Source organism: Aspergillus welwitschiae, assembly GCF_003344945.1.
Source record: "Aspergillus welwitschiae strain CBS 139.54b unplaced genomic scaffold BDQ94scaffold_10, whole genome shotgun sequence".
NCBI classification, from domain to species: domain Eukaryota; kingdom Fungi; phylum Ascomycota; class Eurotiomycetes; order Eurotiales; family Aspergillaceae; genus Aspergillus; species Aspergillus welwitschiae.
In genome coordinates this window covers 1-21,183 of record NW_020798704.1, presented here as the reverse complement: position 1 = coordinate 21,183, position 21,183 = coordinate 1, and the positions used below count along the sequence as shown (strand labels likewise).

At 41.7% G+C, this 21,183-nt stretch overlaps 3 protein-coding genes across 3 annotated transcripts; 1 reads left to right on the top strand and 2 right to left on the bottom strand.

The window, feature by feature from the left end:
* Positions 1–583: 583 nt before the first annotated feature.
* BDQ94DRAFT_168667 (LysM peptidoglycan-binding domain-containing protein) lies at positions 584–3,017 on the bottom strand (the record flags this gene model as incomplete). The annotated part of the gene is made up of 4 exons (XM_026771122.1): positions 584–1,557; positions 1,636–1,688; positions 1,757–2,023; positions 2,410–3,017. The coding sequence occupies 4 exons, from the start codon at positions 3,015–3,017 to the stop codon at positions 584–586; spliced, it is 1,902 nt and encodes a 633-aa protein (XP_026628001.1).
* A 1,050-nt stretch (positions 3,018–4,067) lies between these two features.
* Positions 4,068–10,086, top strand: BDQ94DRAFT_168666 (uncharacterized protein; the record flags this gene model as incomplete). The annotated part of the gene is made up of 12 exons (XM_026771121.1): positions 4,068–4,356; positions 4,461–4,887; positions 4,997–5,853; positions 5,926–6,188; positions 6,265–6,374; positions 6,426–6,606; positions 6,688–7,413; positions 7,480–7,723; positions 7,792–8,786; positions 8,904–9,171; positions 9,306–9,535; positions 9,595–10,086. 12 exons carry the CDS (start codon positions 4,068–4,070, stop codon positions 10,084–10,086), a joined length of 5,082 nt encoding a protein of 1,693 aa, XP_026628000.1.
* On the bottom strand, positions 9,928–11,699 carry BDQ94DRAFT_140053 (uncharacterized protein). The gene has a single exon (XM_026765547.1). It carries the CDS (start codon positions 11,671–11,673, stop codon positions 10,273–10,275), a length of 1,401 nt encoding a protein of 466 aa, XP_026627999.1. The 5' UTR covers positions 11,674–11,699; the 3' UTR covers positions 9,928–10,272.
* Positions 11,700–21,183: the final 9,484 nt, after the last annotated feature.

Sequence of the window (21,183 nt, the reverse complement as noted above, 5' to 3'; positions counted from 1 at the left end):
CTAGCAGGGGTCTGTAACACAACTACACCCTAATGCCACCGCATATGCGGTGCACCACCCCCAGTGGGTTAGGATTGTATAAAATAGAATAAAATGTTATTTTAGAACTCAGAAATATAGGAACTAAATAGTTTCTTTATTATATATTTGAATCTTTATTTTATCTGATAACTACAGTACAAAGATACTGTATTCTAAAAACCAATTTTGCTATATCTATTGCCAATAAATCTAATCTGGATAAATTATTCATATTCTAATGCCGCCGCATATGCAGTGCACCATCCCCAGTGGATTAGGGTGGTACTTTGCGAGGCTTGAGAGTCACGTCAGCTTAACCGAGATGACCGGAATCGTGTTCCCAACAACAGATGCAGAGAAAAAGCCGAAGCATATAAATTGGTAATATCCATTGTACTAACTTGCAGAGGCACGACCGCTTTTCGCATATCCATTACCCCGTCATTCTTTCTCCATGCCCTACAACTCCGATACACGCGCGCCCATGACGCCTGAGTCTGGCAGTGACAGTTTCCCAACCGGCGGGCTCTAGAGAGCTATACTCTACCGTTTTCATTATCATCTAACTCGTCGAGGCCGCCTCTCCATTGACACCGATGCAATAATACACATTTGCCTGAAACTCGGTGCCGCAATCCGCGCCATCGGTCCCAAGCACCGGGTTCCACGCATATAGCTCCGCAGCTGTGATACCGTGCTCCGTCGCGAACACGCTGCAGTACTCCCCAATCACAGCCGCGGCATAGAGGTCGCAATTCCCGGGAATGGCGTTGTTTTCCAGGATGGGAGACGGGACCGCGACCCCCACGCAGTACCAAACGTTGGCCTGAAGGGCAGTGCTGCAGCTTGCGCCATTGACACCTAGCACGGAATTCCAGTTGTACAGTTCGTCCGGGGTGATGTTGTTGTTGGTCGCGAAAAGGGTACAGGTATCGCCGCTGAGGGCCTCGGCGTAACGGTTGCAGTTGCGGGAGATACTTTCGGCTTGGGTTGGCGATGGTACTGCCGTGGAGGAAGACGAAGAAGAAGAGGTGGTGGTGACCGTGGTAGCCGTGGGGCTGGTGCTTACTGGGCTCCCGGTGGCCGACAAGACCGGCGTGGTCATGCGTGTGATTGAGGCTGAAGGTTCACTTGTCGGAGTGGAAGAGTACTTCGCCAAGGTGTATGTCTCTGTTATGATATTATCCGTGGAGGTGGGGCCGTCTGCAATTACACAATATCTATAGCTGGAGTCAAATGTGCAATTATTCGCCGTGGTGTTCAAGATGGAAGGATTCCAGACGGGCAGGTCCGTGGTGAGGTTGAATGCCCAGAAAACCGAGGCGGCGAGACAGTCGCTCACTCCAGTCATGTTGTACTTGAGATCAGACCCGTCGGCGTATATATAGCATCCCGTTCGTGTTGATGGGGCCAGGGGCAAGCTAGTTAGGGAGAAAATGGGCGTATACGTTGCATCGGGAAGTGCAGAATACGCGATGGTCGAGTAGGTGGCCACAAAGCTACCCGTATATCCGGGGGCATTAGGGTAGCTATCGACTAGGGTGAAAGATAGTGTGTGCGTGGTCAATGATTTGCAAACTTCATGGATCAATAGCGTCAAGGGCCATAACTTACTGCTGCCTACTGGAGCAACGCAGTAACTCTCTTCCGCATCCAGATTGGTACAACTGTTCCGCTCGAATCAGTGCTCTGATGGGAGCCTATGACATTGAGTGAAAAAGCTCGAGAGACTTACTTCACATTTATTCCTGGATTGAGTACCCTGAAATCTGCGAGAGAAATACCGAAGGCCAATGTGATTACATCGCAATCATCTCCAGCTGCAACCACATAATATTCACCGCAATTCTGAGTGGTATTGGAAGCAATGTCGGTAGGCACGGCGGCAGCCGTGGAAAAGACTGTAGCCGCGCCAACTGTTGTAGTTGGGATGGTATATTTTTGTCCTGGCTCGTTCACGCATATTTGGTACCCAATAGTCCGGTTGAAGTTATAGCAGCCGCTGTCAATGTTAGGATTATACGCTTGCAGCTGGACCACGGTTAGATTATATGCAGCAGCAACACTGTCACAAGTATCTCCTGACTGTACAGTATATACTTCACATGTATTGATCAGACAAAGGGTGCCGTCAGCTGGGAAGTCAGCACAATAAGCAGGAAGATCATTATCTATTAGCAACCAAGTGGTGCCGATTCCTTCGGAAAGACTGATAGATGTGCACGTGTCCCCAGGCTGGATGGGATAAGACAGCCCGCTACAACCGGCTATGGTTGCTGTTGCGGAAGGAGAGGTGGCGGTATATGATGACCTAGAGCATGGACGGAGGGTTTAGCCCCTGGCTATCCGATCAAAGGTGGATGTGAGTTGCAGGAAATCTCAACTTACAGTGAAGTGGTGGTAGTCGGCGGTAGGGTGTAACCTGTATACGAACACTGCGAGGTGTAACTTTGGAACAGACTGCTAGAACGGACCAGTGGCCCATCCCCATACTCGAATAGCGCCTCTTTGTACAAAGATAGTAAATAGCAGTCGTCACAGATGACCGTTCCGGTGGAGTTTTCAGTCAGTGATGCGGTGAGATTCCCCAGGACTATATTGCAGTATTCGCCGCCGCTCGTCAGGCAGGTTTGGTTGAAGTTGTATGATAAAGAGCTTGGAATGGAGGATAAAGGTAGAGTTGTCCCAGCGTCGTCTACATACGTCACCCCACCACAAGCACTGTCAACAGCCTGTGTCCACTGCACCAGTGCAATGCTGCATTCGGCAGTGCAGAATGACTTCAATGTCGTTTCGCTGTATGTCTCGCTTGGAGAAAAGGCCGCAACAACAGCGCCACAGGCAGTGACGTTTAATGACAGCGCTGCACCGCATGACTGAGTGTAATTGACGACGCTTGATGCGGGGAACAGAACAAAGGATGTTCCCCCTTGGAGAATACCGAGGATAGTCAAAGAGTATTTGAGAAAATTTTTCTCTAGGCTTATGGCCGCCATGTGGGCAGTGTTGGAGTGCAGCGTTTGAATGCGGACAGGTGACCGAGGGAAAATCCAGAGAGAGACACAGAGAATGAGAAAGAGCGAACGAGGAGAGTTAGGCAATTCGGTCAGCCGACGGCTCAAAGGACTAAATTCAAAAGCACATCCGACTTGTACATGCAGGTTATATTAGCCTGAGACACATATTTGCGACTAGTTTAAGGGGAAAATCTCTTAGGTGATCCCATAGGGCGACTACTGAAGTTACTAGGGCAGGGTCAACCGCGGGCTTGACTTGTTAGTGTCATGCTAGTGCGCTTGACCAGGGTCCAGAACTGAACACGGATCCGGAGCTTCCACTGAAATTTTCAACATCAAAAAAAAAGACGATATCAAATTTCCACACAGTTTCATGTTTACCAAGAAAACTTCAAATTCAAGAAAGCCAATAAATAATATATATACGAACAATCTATCATTCAGGACATTACTGCCTTAAAACGCGTGTTGTTCCGGATTCGCGCTCTGTTCCGGACCGCGGTGAACCAATCAAGACCTAGCGCCACCTTCAAACTTCAAACTTCATTTCGGTTATACAAACTAGACCTTGAAGGGCTTAATGGGGATGTACTACTGCATGGGGATAAGGGACAAATGTTGGGATCGTGATTCCCCTCCGGCTATCCCGGAGGAATAAAAGATCCTCCCTCATCACTTCTCTTCGAGGGGGGAATTGAGCCCTGTCTTATTGTCATCATCTTCAGCGTTTCCCTGCCTTTTGCTGAGCATATGGTGGCAATGATGGCACATCTCCGGATATGCTGCCTAGTTTTGAGCACCTTGTCGTTTCTGATTCCAATCATCGTTGCCTATGCCTCCTCTGGAGGTTCTCACCACCATCACCACTCACACTCCCACTCATTGAGTGCTCACACTTTATACCGGCGAGATGATACATACAGTTGCAATGAGACCTCCCCCTGTAGCAACGGGGCTTGCTGTGGGAAGTCGGGCTTCTGTGGTTACGGTGAGACTTACTGCGGAACGACTGGAAAATCTCCGAACGACATGTGCTGGAGTAACTGTGATGCCCACGCGGAGTGTGGAAAGGACTCACTCTCAGGCAATGCTACCTGTCCGCTGAACGTATGCTGCAGCCAATATGGCTTCTGTGGCACAACGGATGACTTCTGCGGAACCGGCTGCCAGAATGGATGCAACCAACCGGGCTCGGGGGCGACCAACAGCAGCTCACAAAAGCGAATTGTGGGCTACTACGAATCGTGGGCCAGTGGTAAACAATGCATGGGAATGAACATCCAGCAGATCCCAGTTGAGAGCCTGACTCACTTGAATTGTATGTCGTCCGCCTCTAATGTCCCCCGGATATCAGTGTCGAGTGGAATTCAAGTCATCCAATCAGATCAATCAGAATAACCGTTCCTCCACTACCTATTACAGATGCATTCGGTTATATTTCTCCCGGCACCTATGAGATTGGCCCTATGCCAGACGTAGATGCCTCGACATTCACCAAATTCACTTCCCTGAAGTCAAAGAATAGTAACTTGGTCGTCGGAATCTCATTAGGCGGCTGGACCTTCAACGACAATAAGACGTCCACACAATCTGTTTTTGGCGATCTTGTATCTAAGGCCTCGAACAGAAAGACATTCATCAACAATCTTCTTTCCTTTATGCGTCATTATGGCTTCGATGCCGTGGATATCGACTGGGAGTATCCCGGCGCCCCTGACCGACAGCCGAACCAGGCCAACTCGGATCAAGACGGCGCCAACTACGTTCTTCTAATGCAGGAGATCCGGGCTGCCTTTGACAGTCAACCGGAGACCTTTGTCCTGTCCTTTACCGCCCCAACTTCCTACTGGTGAGTTTCTATCCTGGGCTTGGACTGGCTTACTGGCCGTTTGTCGAGCGATCATGGCCCAAAAGGGACAAGAAATGAAATAAAGTCTGACGTCCAAGGGATTTGAAAGGTATCTTCGTTGGTTCGACATTGGTGAAATGGCAAAAGCTGCGGACTTCGTGAATTTCATGACGTACGACTTGCATGGCGTGTGGGATGCCGATAACCCGATCGGCGACCATGTTCTTGCCCATACAAATCTCACAGAGATTGAGGCTGCATTGGAACTCCTATGGCGAAACAATGTCTCGCCTGAGAAGGTGAACATGGGTCTAGCATTTTACTCACGGACGTTTGAACTTTCAGATAAGTCATGTACAAAACCTGGATGCCCATTCAAAGGAGGCGCTATTGAAGGTGCGTGCACAAAAAACTCGGGTACACTATCGTACAGTGAGATGACCGATGTATTGGCATCCTACAACATCACTCCGACGTATGATAAGGTAGCCGGAGTAAAGTACTTCACTTGGAACGAGAACCAGTGGGGTTCCTATGATGATCAAGAGACATTCCAGCAGAAGATTGAATTCGCGAATTCTCAAGGTCTGGGGGGCCTTCTAATATGGTCTGTGGATCAGGATGATCGTAATCTCGATGCTTTACGGGGAGTTCTCTACCCAAGTGATATCAAGGTTGAAAATGACATCGGCGATGACGTGAGTTACTGGGGGAATCAGAATCCAGGGACTTGTGAAACGACGGAATGTGGCGGGATCTGTTCGCCCGGCACCATCGAGATTACCACTGTCTCATGCCCCTCAGGGGGGAAGAAGCCTCAGAAACTCTGCTGTCCTCTTTCATCCGCCCCGGACCCCAGTAGCTGTACTTGGCGGGGCGGACCTGGTCTCTGTAACGGGCAGTGCCATGGAGGGGAAGTCGCTCTGGCTTCAAGTAAGAACGGTGGGAACGGCCACTGCATTGACGGTAAGTCATAGTGGCGAAGGGGGCCGATCTGTGCAAAACTAAGCTGACTGACTACGCGGATGCGTATATCAGGTCGCCAATATTATTGCTGTGCTATACCCGAGGTGGCGGATGGAGTCGGGATCAATTGTGGCTGGCAAGACCAATGCAGGTCAGACCAAACCCTGCTCACTTTTGCTGGTACATTTTTGGAAGACATCGCGCCCCTTACCTCATTGGCAGGCCTGTACGGCCAAGCTCTCGAAGATGCTCTCGCCCTGTTGGATCTCGACAACGAGAAGAAATACTGCTGCGGTAAGGAGGAGGCAACCAACTGGAAAGACTGTTACTGGGCTGTAAGTTGTCCGATGCTGCTTATCCCCTTGGTCTGATTGGAATGGGAGGAGTCAAGTCTTACTTTTCGCGTCACAGGGAACGACAGGCAAGGGACTATACAGCTGCGATGACAATCATTGCAACACCGGTATCGATGTGGAATTGACAACCAGCTATTTTGGTGAGGGAGAGACCTGCGCACCAATGTAAGTGTACAGTCTGCTCAACCCAGGAATCTAGATGTTAACTCAAGGAAGGGATGGACGACAGCGGGCGTTTTGCTGCACGCCGCAAAGTGGTGAGAGTCTGTTCTTGCCTGTTCCCCTTGAATACCTATTCCCAGATCCTCCACCAGCCAACGTCGCAGACCCATCGTTTAATCTTGAAGTTGATGACACGTGGGGAACTGGCAAAGCAAAAGGAGAGGATGATCCCAACGTAAGTAGAAGCACAGATTTCTATCTCCCACACACCACGGTAATTCATATCACTAACTCTGCTTTACGCAAACTACTGCAGGACGCTGCGTTCGGATTTGTTGTGGTTACCGCACCGAACGAAGTATCGGTAAACTTGGATAAAAGAGATGGTGCCCCATGGGAAGTATTTGATTGTCCAGTCTCCGAGAGTGAGGATGAACATACAGTTCGTGTGGTTTGCACCGACTCAGGCCCCGGGAGTAGATGTGATGATATTCATCTAGGCGATGGAGTACCGGGCACAATCTTACAAATGCCAGCCGGGTGTGGACCAGGAAAGTATGCAGTGGCGAAGTCCATGGAATTAGCTCACAATCAGGAGTTGCCGAATCACTTACAGAAGCGATCCGATCTCAAAAATACTCGGGTGTACAGTCTGAACTTTGACTATGATTTCCGTCGTGTGCCCCGGTCTTATGGCGATAGTCAGATGCGGATTGATTTCAGCAATGAGGAAGGATACTGGGATGCAGTGGTAGACAGGCCAGGGCAGACGAGGAAAAGAAAACGCGAGCTCAAACAGCTCAGGAAGAATCGGAAGCGCTGGCTGGAAGAGGAATGGCGAGACGCATACCACAATGGAGGTGTAGCTCGAGAAGACCTGCATCGAAGATGGTTCGGATCTGATGTCATCACATGGCTAGCCAATTTGGTTGGCGTTGGACAAGCCGAGGCGACGGTGGAGTTAAATCATCACGTTGATGAGACTGTCCAGATTATCTTGGTTGATGAGCAATACGGGCCTTGTCCTGTGGGTCCGGCTTCAGTGCGTTCAGTCTCCTTCTTCTTTTGTTTAGTGATGTTATAGGGTGCTAACCTTTGCCGTTTGAAGGTACAAGCCAGTATTCGTGCAACTCTTGAAGCCAATGTGCAAGTCCATACATCCTTCGGTATCACAATCATAGTGACCCTGGGATCCCCTCTGGATCTCAGCAACTCATATCTCTATTTCAAGAACAAGGGCAAAGTTACGGCGCAGTTTGCAGTGGATGCTGTGGCTTCCGTGAATTGGAATTCCGGGGACATCAAACTTATTGGACTTGACAACTTCCCAGGGGCCACTTTCAAAGTCCCAGGTACATCTAACCTCCCTATTAGCCGGCTGCAGTTCAGTTTGGAAGCTAATCAAAAAATGTTGACAAAGGAGTCGTGACCATTGGACCTAACTTGGCAGTCTATGCCTCTGCCGATGCGGCTGTCACGCTGTCTGCGCACCTGGAAGCCGAGGTGAACATTGTTTCCTGGGATATACAGCAAACGTATCCGCAGACCGATAAGTACCCGGTGGCTGCCCTTGATTCGCCAAACTATGACGGTACCCAGACTCTCGGTGTTCCTTCCATCGAGGCTTCAGTGAGTGCAAGTGGAGAGCTCGCGCTTCACCTGAAGCCCAAGGTCTCTTTCGGTATTGTATTTGATTCCCGGTGGGATGTCTCTGACTGCAGCGTGGACCTGGTCTTGGACGGCTATGTCATCTTCCACGCAGAGGCATCCTTGTCGACAGCCTCAGATAATTCCTGTCCCTTTAGTTATGGGATTGATGCGGGAGCCAATGTCTATGGACAGCTCACTGCTCCTAGTCTTTACAACTGGGGTGGGACCATGCAGGTGCCTATTGCCAGTGTTCCTCGCAAGCAGATTACCCCGGAGACATGTGCTGGCGCGAGCACTTCTGCGAAGCATTCGGTGGATTCAGAGGAATTTGACAACCAGTCTACTTCCGTTACTGATCCTTTGTCGTCCTCGCCCTATGAACATGGTGATTTCCTGGGAAGTGGAGATTCCGTGCGCGAGGAAGCACTCAGGCTGAAACAACGTGACACTTTCAGCATAGGTCCAATAATCACAGTTCCGGAAAGCTCGCTCTCGTGTCCTGGAGAGAATGTGACCGGATGCTTGGCATGCGATTCATACGGAAGCGCCTCCTCCGGCAGCCTCAAAATCCGGGACGTAGTGGAGATGGAGGAAGACTCCTGCCCATGGATACCCTTAAGCGATGGTGTCTGTACAGATACAAGTATCTCCAAGAGAGCTATTACTCCAAAATCCATGACCCTATCGTGGGCCGGTACCTTCGACTACGCCGACTATCCTGCCTGCTCTGCTTCTAATCTCGCGAGTATCAGTTCCATTTCCAAGGTAAAGAGAGATTGCCCTGCCCAGCTTCCAAATTCCAAATTTCTCATGAATCCAATCTGGGCCGGTCCCGCATGGCACTAGTACTTTCGAGTTTCTAACAAAAGATCCTCCTTCCAGTGGTACATGCCCCGGGACACGGTAACGAATGCATGCGATCCGACTATAGTCAAGTTCAACAAGGACAACGGTAATCCTACCGTGAATAAGGTGCCCATCAGTCGAAATTTCGCCAACGATCATATCTTTGAGGTTCAGCTTATATCTGACTTCCTAGAATGGCTGTGCAACACCGGGTATCAGAGCCGTTACGGTGGTATTGGAGTTCTCGACTTCATTCCCGGCTGGCAGCAGGCCGACGCAGTATGGTGTGAATATGTTTTTGGCTGTAAGTGTTGATCCCATGATCTTTGCTGCCTCGGATTCCTTTCAAGTAGCCAAAACACGAGGTTCCACAAAGCGAGATGCAACTTCAGAAATCGCTAAATCCGGACTGTAACATATGCTGATGTTATAACGCAGCGGGTGTGGACATCGGAGGGTTTGAATTCCCCCTTGATGCCCAAGACACAGAGCCAAGTAACTTCATCACGAATACTGGCACTCTAGTAGGAGGAATTAATCACCCCGAGTTAATGGCATTGTTGTATGACAGTACGAATGGTGCCAAAGGCGTGTGGGTTGGCGGCAGGCTGCCCAATTGGAAAAAAGTGGCCGATAAAGCCAAAGATACAGCAAAGGTGATCCAAACGGTATATAAGCCCCTTTAGAATCTCGATGCGATTTTAGTCAAGCTAACTTCCATCAAAAGAGCGCAAGTGTCTTCAATTACTTACAGGTCCCTTACATCACGTCAGCCTGGATGGTAACATCGAATTCGATTGAGGCCGCCTGTAACGCCTTCGACGAAAACTTTTGGGGCTCGGCTTATGCCAATGCAGCGCCAGGTACAGCCATGAACGGGCCCGCCAGACCGGCCGGGGTGACCAGCTGGGGGCTGAGAACTGCCTGGTGCTTCTGGATTGACAACCATTTGGCAAAAATCGAGAAAAACATTGGTCCGTGGTTGGACTCAGGAAAGACGAGGTTACAATCCTACACGACAGGGTCTGATAGGCTGGCATCAAAGTTCCTCGCAGCATACATGGGTTCCAGTGGGCTGGCGAGCACCAGCCGAATGCGCTTCCCCCGGGCTGCCAACTTTGCGACCACCCCACTTCCAGGAACGGCCAACAGCGCCATCACAACGAGCAGTAGATACGGCATGTGGGGTAACAACGGCTTAGGAGCCTTGGGGGTCTAATCAGACGGTATAATATTGGAACGAGACTTCTCATCTGAGGCGTGTATCGATGTCTGTATTTATGCATGTATAAACAAAGTCGTACCACCGGGTGCGAACCAATTTGAGACTTGCGGCTCAAAAATCCGGATCAAGGACTACAATAGATGGTGCAATAATGACTACAGGAACCTCATCAGATCAAGATCAATAAATCATTGCGAGCCTCTGTGCCGCCTCGTGGATTCCCACACTGCGCCAAACCCGAAACATCTCATAATCGCCAGGTTGGTCCCATTCCATATATAATCTGTAGACGGTCTGCATCGCCTCAACGGTAATCTCATCTCCATCAGTCAAGAAAAATAACACCCCTGGCCCAGTTAGAAAGTCCGGGCGGTCAAGAACCACAAAAAAAGTCTGGTAAGGTTCCCTGTGCCTGGGGTTTTCGCGATTGTATCCCTTTTGTGGAAACTTGCGGGCACTTTGTCCTAAAGCGGGCTGGGAAACAGCTACCCCCATCTCGGGTCGCGATTTTATTAACTCTCGATGTGACGACAAAATCGCGCCTAATGATCGGTTGGGGGCCGAATGAAATTCAAAGTGTACTGTTTTTCCTTCAGGGAGACTTTGCAGGATCGCGGCAGTAAAAGCGCGCCCAATCATCTGCAACGTCAAGGGATTTTCGTTGCTGTGGGTGAATGTGATATATATAATATATCTGAGTTCTGGCTCCAGGATAGGCACAGCACCCGATGTCAGGATAACAGCTCCCTTGTCGGAGGATGGCTGGATTATAACAATCTCCTCAGGCAGTGAGTCAGCTCTGCGCTGCCATGCCTCTATAACCTCCGGCCTAGGCGCTTCAACCAACTGGTTAGGGTCGCCCTCATTCTCACCCAAGCCGTAATCATACACATAATCCTCAATCACATCGTCGCGCTGGCTTTGGATGTGAAGGGAGGCTAATTCTCGACGGATATGGTAGATATCCCGGCACTTGCGGACTACAAGTTCCTCCCGTTCCGGCCAGATTTTCTCATCCCCATCCTCGTCGTCATCATGCTTGGGTGAAGGCAGGTCAACGCGAGCCTGGTGCGGAAAACAGCGATCGAAGCTGACGAATAAAGGTCCGGTTTCGGCCTCATAATCAGGGTATTGCAGATAATCGCGGAAACTGTAGGAGGTAATTACTAATATGACTCCCTGGAAGTGCCGATCTTCTCTGCTGAGGACGACTTTGGCAATTCCAGGGAAGAGAATATTATCTTGAGATGGTGAGATATCCTTGCGGTGGAAGATCTCACGTCGTTGATGCTCCACGCAGGCGAATACATCGGTTTGTGGGTTACAATAAATCTCAAATGACGGCCAGGGTGATGTTGAGATCTCACGGGATAAGTATCGGCATATAGCAATGAGATCATTCTCTTGATCGAGGGCAACAGTCGTATAGACCTGAATTGCGAAGGCTGGATGTATCGCCTCAGGTTCTGGTGTGGTTGCTTTATAGACCAGTAGAGCTGCAGGCTGGCTTGTATGGTCTGAATAAAGCTGAGCAGTCCATTGTCGTCGCTTGACCTGCGGGGTATTTTTGTTTCTGGCCATTGCTTTTTCTGGGTTGACGGGAAGGCGGTGGTAGTTGAAGATGAGAGGATAGACTGTAAATCAAATAACTAGTGCCATCTTCTAATCCCACCGCCGAGCTGACCGCTCTACTTGGAGTTTCTGCCGGCTTTCACTGATTGGTAAGGCCTGTGTCTCTTGATGTAACGTAATCGGACAACGAACTGCCGGGACAATGAACCGCCGGTGACCCTCACCACTGTAAACCTCCACAACACGCAATATTCAACCTTGCTTAATTTGATTGAATTCGAAGCTATTTAGATATATAGAGGATTTTTCTAGAGATAAAAGTCTAGAGCTTACCTGTGAGGTTTTTAATTAAGATTAACTTCCTTTTAAGCAAGTGTGTGCTGCAGCATTTAATATCAAGATTATTAGAGGCACAGGCGCGACTCGGGCGGGAAGAAGCGAGTCACATGACCAAAGTCGGTCATGTGACCTTCCCCCCCCCCTACTTCGTACCTCGCTGGCTTTCCAGCTCTTGCAGGGAGCCAGCAATCAGTTCAAAGCAGGACAGTAGCTAGTGTTACGGACCCTGTGATGGCAAGCAGTGTTCAGAGGCACGTGACTGGATCACATAACATAGCTCTGTTTGCTTTATTTATTTTACTTTATTTACTTATCTTTATTTTTTATATATATTTTTCTATACTTTCTTCTTTCTCTTCTCATGTTTAATATTCTAGTCTAGATATACTAAATAAGATATATTTAATCAGCTTTTATATAATATTAAATATTACAGCTACTTATTTCTTTCTTTAATTAATACTATATACAGCCAGCTATCCAGCAAGACTGCCAGTATTTCTCTAATATATATTTAGTAATATTAAAACAGCTAAAACAGAACAGCCTAAACTAAACTTTTAAAAATTATTAATTAATTAATTCTGAATAATAATAACTAGAGAAAGCCAAGCTGGATCAGTTTTATATAAAAAAAACTTATAATAATATTGTTACGGACCCCTGCTAGTTAACCTGCTAGTAAGGCGGACTCACCAGGCAGAAAGCACCGATAAGGGCAGCGCTCAGGCAAAACCAAACTGTTATTTAGTACAATTACGGATTGCCAATACGATGCCCGAAACGGCCTCGCACCACGTGACTACGGTATATGAACCAACACATGGTATACAACATACCATCATGGTCTACAACTACTATACTGGTACACGACAGACCCGATGGTATATGATATAGTATACAGAGAATAAAATATATAAGAACACTCTTTCATATACTTAATTAGTTCTGTTCTTTATGCTCAATACAACTATCTTTAAGTAACCATATATTTGAAAGCTTAGTTACAGAACACTCATCCGCACTTACTTATAAATAACTGCGCGGTACTATTCGGCCTTACTTCTCTTTTATTATCTATAACTAAATTATCTTCCAGATAATCATCAGTCGATACCTCCTTCGATATAATTCGGCGGTATGTATATCAACGGGGCTAAGCTAACTGGGACAGAGAAGCAATTCTAGAATTTAATATATTAAATACCAGTCAGTACAAGTATTCGCCATTATAATTATTTATTATATTAACTACCTCAAGCTCGCCACACACTCCGCAGCAGGGCTCCAGTGCCCAAGAAGAAGAATAATAGCAGAATCTAATAATATAGAAATTAATAAATATAGTTAATCAGTTATAAGAAAGTATCACTGCCTTGGAACAACGAAACCAGTTACTTGAAAATTGCTTGGCAGTTAAATCTGTCAAGGTCCAACCACCAGAGCCATTTAATAGTAATTAATTAAGGTTTAAAGCTTTCTTGACTCAGTTAAACTTATATTTTAATATAAATAAAGAAAAGCTTAAAAATAAAAATGATAAGATCTTCTTCACGTCTATCTATCTAACCGGAATGGTGTTCAATTAGTTTGAACCATACATTCGCGACTACCAAGAGAAGCCGGTAAGTAAGCAGAATAATAATATTAAAAGAATCTTTACCAGTTATACCAGATTCAAGAAACACCTTGAATAAACATTCAGAAACATCAACACAGCACGCAATACTGAACAAAAATTATAGCAATTTAAGTAAACTGGATCAGTATCTAAGTATATCTCCGAGTTCTTGCAAGTTATCAGTTACCTGGACTGGAATGCGAATATCTACATCACATAATTTAAAAAAGAACTCAAAATAGAAATCTAAGAAAAACTTATCTAGTAAGAGCAACCAGGAACATTATAATAAATAATTACAGCGGCAGTCAAGATTAATAACAAGTTATATAAGTATAATATAAAACAAAAAAAAAACTGATAGACCAGTAGGTCTATGCTTCGACAAAGTAACTAACAGAGTTACTGGATTAATAATAAACAACTAGTACAGCCTAAGAACCTGAAATATAAAAATCTTTATAAATTAAAACTAATAAAGCTGGATGTAACACAGCATCAGACTTGACAAAGTAAAGTATCTAAGAAGGAACTTGAAAGACATAAAAAAGACTATCTATATTTTAATTATAATAAAACAGACTACCAGTCAAAGAACTGTAAACAACAGTAGTAATAGTTTTAGAAGTAACTGAGAGCCATGAATAAAAATTAATCAGGACTAAGCAGAGAGACCAAAGGAGTCTATGATATTAATATTAAATTAGTAGAAATCTGGATAAAAACTATAATACTACTACAAGATAACAAGAAGCTACAGGCCACGTAATAAAAGCAACTACTAGTACCAGTAAGCAGAATATACCAAGATTAGTTAAGATAACAGATCATAATAGATAAGCTAACAGTACTACCAGAGTAACAAGAGATCCAGAACAGAATCCACTGATTTTATAAATTATTTAATTAACCAGCAGAGACTAATAATAATAAGCCAGCTTTAGAGAATAAATATTCTGGTATAATTTAAAATAAGTTCAATCCTCTGAATAAAGAATACAGTACTTAAATAGAGAATCTCAAATCCAGCAAGGAGAAATCCATTAATATATCAGATATCCTGGAAAAATCTCTATCAGGAAATAACAAGAACTGTCCGACGTGATGAGACAGTAATAAGAAAAATTAAGAATTAAATAAAAATAATATCACATACTGATTAAACAGAATTATCACTGAATGCTGAACGAACCCGGCACGATTTTATACTGAATTAAAAAAACTCATGCAGTACTGCCCACATTGGAATCTTAGATATTGGGAAGCATGGAATAAGATATGGAAGAAATATTTAGTAAGATATTCCACTTATCCAAGAATATGCGAGCACTGCGGACATGATAACAAGAATTATTATTAATAGTTACACGCGGTTAGCTAGAAGAAGGAAGTATTCAGAGTATATCCATAGTATGATAATCCAGGATATATGTATACACATTTCAAGGAAAAATCTGGATATAAAAGGCATAACAAGCTTTCTTAAATTATATATTATACTAATATATACTCCATGTACTATGACCAGAAGTACATCGCAGGATACAGACCCGAAGTATTAAATATAATTAAAATTAAATAGAAATATTGTTCATATCACAATCTAAATTATTTATGTATAGGGTATCGACGACACCTATACCATGAATTCATGCATTGGCTAGCGTGTTACGACGACCAGTATATAGCATATTACATTGCAAAAATCAAAGAATCGAGATTTCCGAGAAAATCATCTACATAAGATAAATCTAATTAGCTAGAACAGCAATTGGCAGCTACTGAATCAGGAAGATATATAAAAGTCCAGGTAACTATACTAGATTAAATAGCTTAAGTACTGGTAGACTCTGGTATAACCAGAAATTATATACACCCATGATTTATACAGCAACTGGAAATATTAAGAAAGTAAAAGACAAAGCCAGAACCAATTATAGAACTGAATAGAGAAAATCTAGAAACTCTCACGTTAATAGTTAAATCAGAGACTATATCTATAACAGTAACAGGTTATTTTAAATATATAGATTTTAATGTGATACTACTAGGACAGTATGACATTATATTAGAGATTCCATAGCTCAGGAATCATAATCTATAAATTAATTAGAAAACCAATAGTCTCTAATTTATGAATTATAATTATCTAAAACAGTAATAACAAGAACTAGGTATGGGATCTGGATCTGTACAGCCTGCTATACAGCACGAGACTGAAGCGAGGACTAAGTAATCTACTGAAAGATTGAAAATACTACAGAAATCTAATATACCAGATACCATAGAAAACTCAGAGAAAAATAGCATCTCAGAAGTTATAAAATAGGTATTAGCAGCAATGAAACTATTATAGATTAATAAGCTAATACACCTACCGGGATAAATATTAGATATACTATAAGAATATTATAAGCTATGCCTAAATAGCATTAACAGAGACTAGAATTATGTATACCAGGCTACGGGGCCAGGGAGCCAGGTCCAAGAATCTAGATCTAGTAATACAGATCAAGAAATCTAGGACAAGTGGGGACCTGAGCGTAATAATACAGAATTAAAAAGATTATAAGAACTCTGAGCTATAACTAGAAATGATCCGTGCGTTTTACTGTAATATAAAAGATTTAAGAATCTATTCAAACAGCCAGAAAAATCTGAATTATCTTAGTATAGAAAGTATGACCATACTATTCCTCTTCAGGAAGGGAAAACCCCGGGATACAGAAAGATATATCTGATATCAGAAAAGAAATCATAAATATTACAGAATTATATTAATAATTAATTAATAAAAGATAATATCAAGCTATCCAAATCATCCGTAGGACATGAAGTCCTATTTACAGTAAAAAAGAACAGAATCTTGTAATTATATATAAATTATTAACTATTTAATATACTTATAATTAAAAATCGACACCCGCTACCCTTGATCTTGGAAATCCAGGATAAGATACGAGGGGTGAAATGGTTTACTAAACTCGATATCACGGATGTATATTATTGTATATGCATCGCGGAAGGAGAAGAATGGAAAACCGTATTTAGAATAAAATACAGATATTTTAAATATTTAATTATACTATTCAGGCTAACCAACGCACCCGTGACATTCTAATAATTTATTAATAAGGTCTTAAGGAAACATCTTAATAGATTTATAATTATTTATTTAAATAATATCTTAGTTTTTTCGAAAACCGAGAATGAATATGTCAGGCATATAAGACTCATATTATATAAGCTATAACTACATTGATTATAATACAAGCTGAAGAAGTGCGAATTCCATATACAAGAAATAGAGTTTCTGGAATATTAGATATCTACAGAGAAAGTCCATACTGAGTGAACTAAAGTATAAGTCATATAAAACTAGTCTTAATCCAAGAATCTAAAAAAACTTCAGCAATTTATCAGACTAGTTAACTACTATCAGCGATTTGTAGATAGATATACTATCTACATGACACCGCTGTTCAAGCTCATGAAAAAAACGTAAAAGTATAAATAAAAAGAATTATAGCAGTACATATTTAAAGATATTAAATACTGACTCACTATATTACCAGTACTAGTACAGCACGATCCAGAAAAGGAAACTACTATTAAAACTGACGCATCGGACTACGCCATTGGCATGCGTATGACGCAGCCAGGAGACGACGGAAAACCCAGATTAATTATATTTTATTCAAGAAAGTTAGTTTAGACAGAACTCAACTACAATATTCATGATAAAGAATTATTAGCTATAATAATAGTATTCAAGTAATAGAGAGTCTATCTCGAAGGAGTAAAATATACTATTATTATAAAGATAAATTACAAAAACTTAACCTACTTTATAATAATTAAAGAGTTGACTAGAAGGCAGGCAAGATAGATAGAAATTCTATTATAGTATAACTTCTGTATTATATACTGTAAGAAAACAGAGAATGGACATACAGACACATTAAGTTATAAACCAGACTATAAATTAGAGAAAAAGACTATTAAACCAGCCATTCTAAAATAAAATAAAAACAGATTAATTAGCTATAATAAGGCCAACCTCACAGCAATACTAGAGATCAGCAGTAATCTGATTAAACAACTAGCTGATGCCACTAAGGCTGATAAGATATTCCAGAAAATAAGCAAGGACTTACCAGATAAAATCACTATTAACAAGAAAAAATTAGCCTATTTTCACAGAGTAATTTTTGTACCAACCAGTATGAGAATGGAAGTCGTAATTATACACTATAATAAACTGCTCAAAGGCTACCTAAGAATCGAGAAAACTATGGAATTAATTACCAGAAATTACTATATTCTGAATCTAAGGTAAAAGATACGCGATTATATTAGATAATATAAAATATATATTAAGAATAAGCCCGCGAGGCACCAACCCTACGGATAAATACAAGTATAGAAAGTACCACAGTAATTATAAAAATAGATAATAATTAATTTTATTAGACTATTACCTGAATTAAAAGAATATAATACTATTATAGTTATTATCAATCACCTCACTAAATATATTCATCTTGTACCAAGCAAAACAATAATAACAGCAATACAGATGGCAGAGCTATTCTTAGAAAATATTATTATAAATCACGAGATACTAAAATATATCACGACGGACAGAGATAAACTATTTATTTCAAGATTCTAGAGATTACTCGCGGATCTCATAAAAATCAAAGAATAAATGACAACGGCTTATCACTCTCAGATAAATAAATAAATAGAAAGAATTAACCAGATAATCAAGCAATACCTGAGATATTATATTAATTATCAATAGAATAATTAGACAGATTTATTACCTATAATACAGTTCTTATATAATAATACTAACTATTCAACTATTGGAGTCTCACTATTCTACGCTAACTATGGTTACTATCCAAGATTCTTGGAAACACCATTAGGAAAGTAACCAGTTGCTGATATAATTGAAGATATTATCATGTTCATGGGATACATGCACGCCCAGCTATCCTGAGATATTGAATTCATGAATCTACGGAGCAAGATTTATTATGATTACTGATATAGAAAGAAACCTGATCTAAAGAAGGAGAAGAAAGTATTCCTACTTTATAAAAATATTAAGATAAAATAATTAAATCAGAAACTTAACCACCACAAACTAAGACTATTTATCATTGAAGAAAGAAAAGAACCAGTCAATTATAAGCTAAGATTACTAAAATTAATGAATAAAATTTATCCAGTGTTTTATATTTTATTATTAGAACCCGTACCAAAGAACGCTAGAATCGCAGAAAATATAGAAATTAATAACAACACCGAATAAGAATACGAAGTCAAAAGAATCCTAGACTATAAGAAGATTAACAGCAAATTATACTATTTAATAAAATAGAAAGGATATGATATCTCAAAGAACACATAGAAATTTATCAAGAATTTAACAGGCTGTCACCAGCTTGTAAAAAAGTACTACCAATAGATAAGTCAAGATTTGCCCAGAAGGAAGAGAAACTAACTAACTGAATCAGACTAGAATTATCTGATATAGCAGTAAGTTAAGCAGTATTATACTTATTAACTAGATACTCCAGCTCCCGGAGATCCTCGGCGCTTAGAGAATCCTTACTATCCAATAAATCTAATATATTCGAGTCATGATCCAGCATCCGACTACCATGATTCTTAAGAAATTTTCAATATTTTCGCAGGTGTTTTATTTTTATGAATAACTATTTAATCTGCTTTTTAGTCTTTTTAATCTCTTGAGCTATTTTCTCTTCATCATACTGAAGTCTATCCTACTCAGAATCACTGTGGAAACGTTTCTCGTACTTACAGCCGCGATGAGTGCAGGCCGCACAGTTTCGGTTTTTAGAATCCATGAAATAAGAAAGACCGTGGGAATTATACTAAGTACAAGAAAATTTAATCTGGATACTATTACAGATAATCCGGTCAGCTTGATGACAACACTCCTTATAACAGTTATATAGAGGCATGATGACCCATCCTGGAGAAAAAAGAAACTGAAGAACCCAGCCAATATATACAGGAAAACACGCACTTTTATGTTTCTTGAGAACAAGAAATCTCGAAGGAGAGGAAGTAATATTACAGACTCCTGCTAGTTAATCTGCTAGTAAAACGGACTTACCAGGCAGAAAGTGCTGATAAAGATAGCGCTCAGGCAAAACTAAACTGTTATTTAGTATAATTACAGATTATTAATACAACACCCGAAACGGCCTCGCACCACGTGACTATGGTATATGAACCAACACATGGTATACAACATACCATCATGGTCTACAACTACTATACTGGTACACGACAGACCCGATGGTATATGATATAGTATACGGAGGATAGAATATATAAGAATACTTTTTTATATACTTAGTTAGTTCTGTTCTTCATGCTTAATACAACTGTCTTTAAGTAACTATATATTTAGAAACTTAGCTACAGAACGCTCGTCCGCACTTACTTATAAATAACTGCGCGGCACTATTCGGCCTTACTTCTCTTCCATTGTCCACGACCAAGTTATCTCCCAGATAGTCATCAGTTAATACCTCCTTCGACGTAGTTCGGCGGTACGTATACCAACGGGGCTAAGCTAACTGGGACAGAGGAGCGATCCTAGGGTTTGATAAATATTTAATTATTTTACTGAATAGAGAAACTGATAATTATAAAAAGATTATTTAAAGAGAAAATAATAAAATATATAAAAAAAATATAAAAAAGATTTTTAATCTGATTCTCAGTCTTATAAATAAAATAAAATTAGAAATAAATATTATAACTGAATAATATAACATATTTATTTAAAAATAAAATAATCTAGTTAAAAAACACAACAAGATCCTCCGGAAATATAATATATAAATAATAATAATAATATATTATTTTATTTATAATAACTAGAAAGCTGATGTCCTGAAATCTAAAAATTTTTTAAAAATTTCTAATTCTCTGGTATTTAATAACAGGAAGATCCTCGTATTTGAGAATTAACTAATTATAATATAATAAAAACTAAAGATAAATATAGATTATTTAATTATTCCAGTTATTTAATACACGTACGTGAACAGCTGCTGTAGAAATTATATCTAAAAATACTTAATATTCTAATTCTATTCTGAAATAACTGATTTTTATGAAAATATTACTAATATATTAAAATATTTTAAAATAATTTTTATTAATTGTTACGGACCCCTGCTAGTTAACCTACTAGTAAGGCGGACTCGCCAGGCAGAAAGCGCCGATAAGGGCAGCGCTCGGGCAAAACCAAACTGTTATTTAGTACAATCGCGGATTGCCAACACGACGCCCGGAACGGCCTCGCACCACGTGACTACGGTATATGGACGAACATATGGTATACGGCATACCATCATGGTCTACAACTACCATACTGGTATACGGCAGACCCGATGGTATATGATATGGTATACGAAGGATAGGATATATAAGGACACTCTCTCATGTACTTAGTTAGTTCTGTTCTTCGTGCTCAATACTACTGTCTTTAAGTAACCATACGTTTG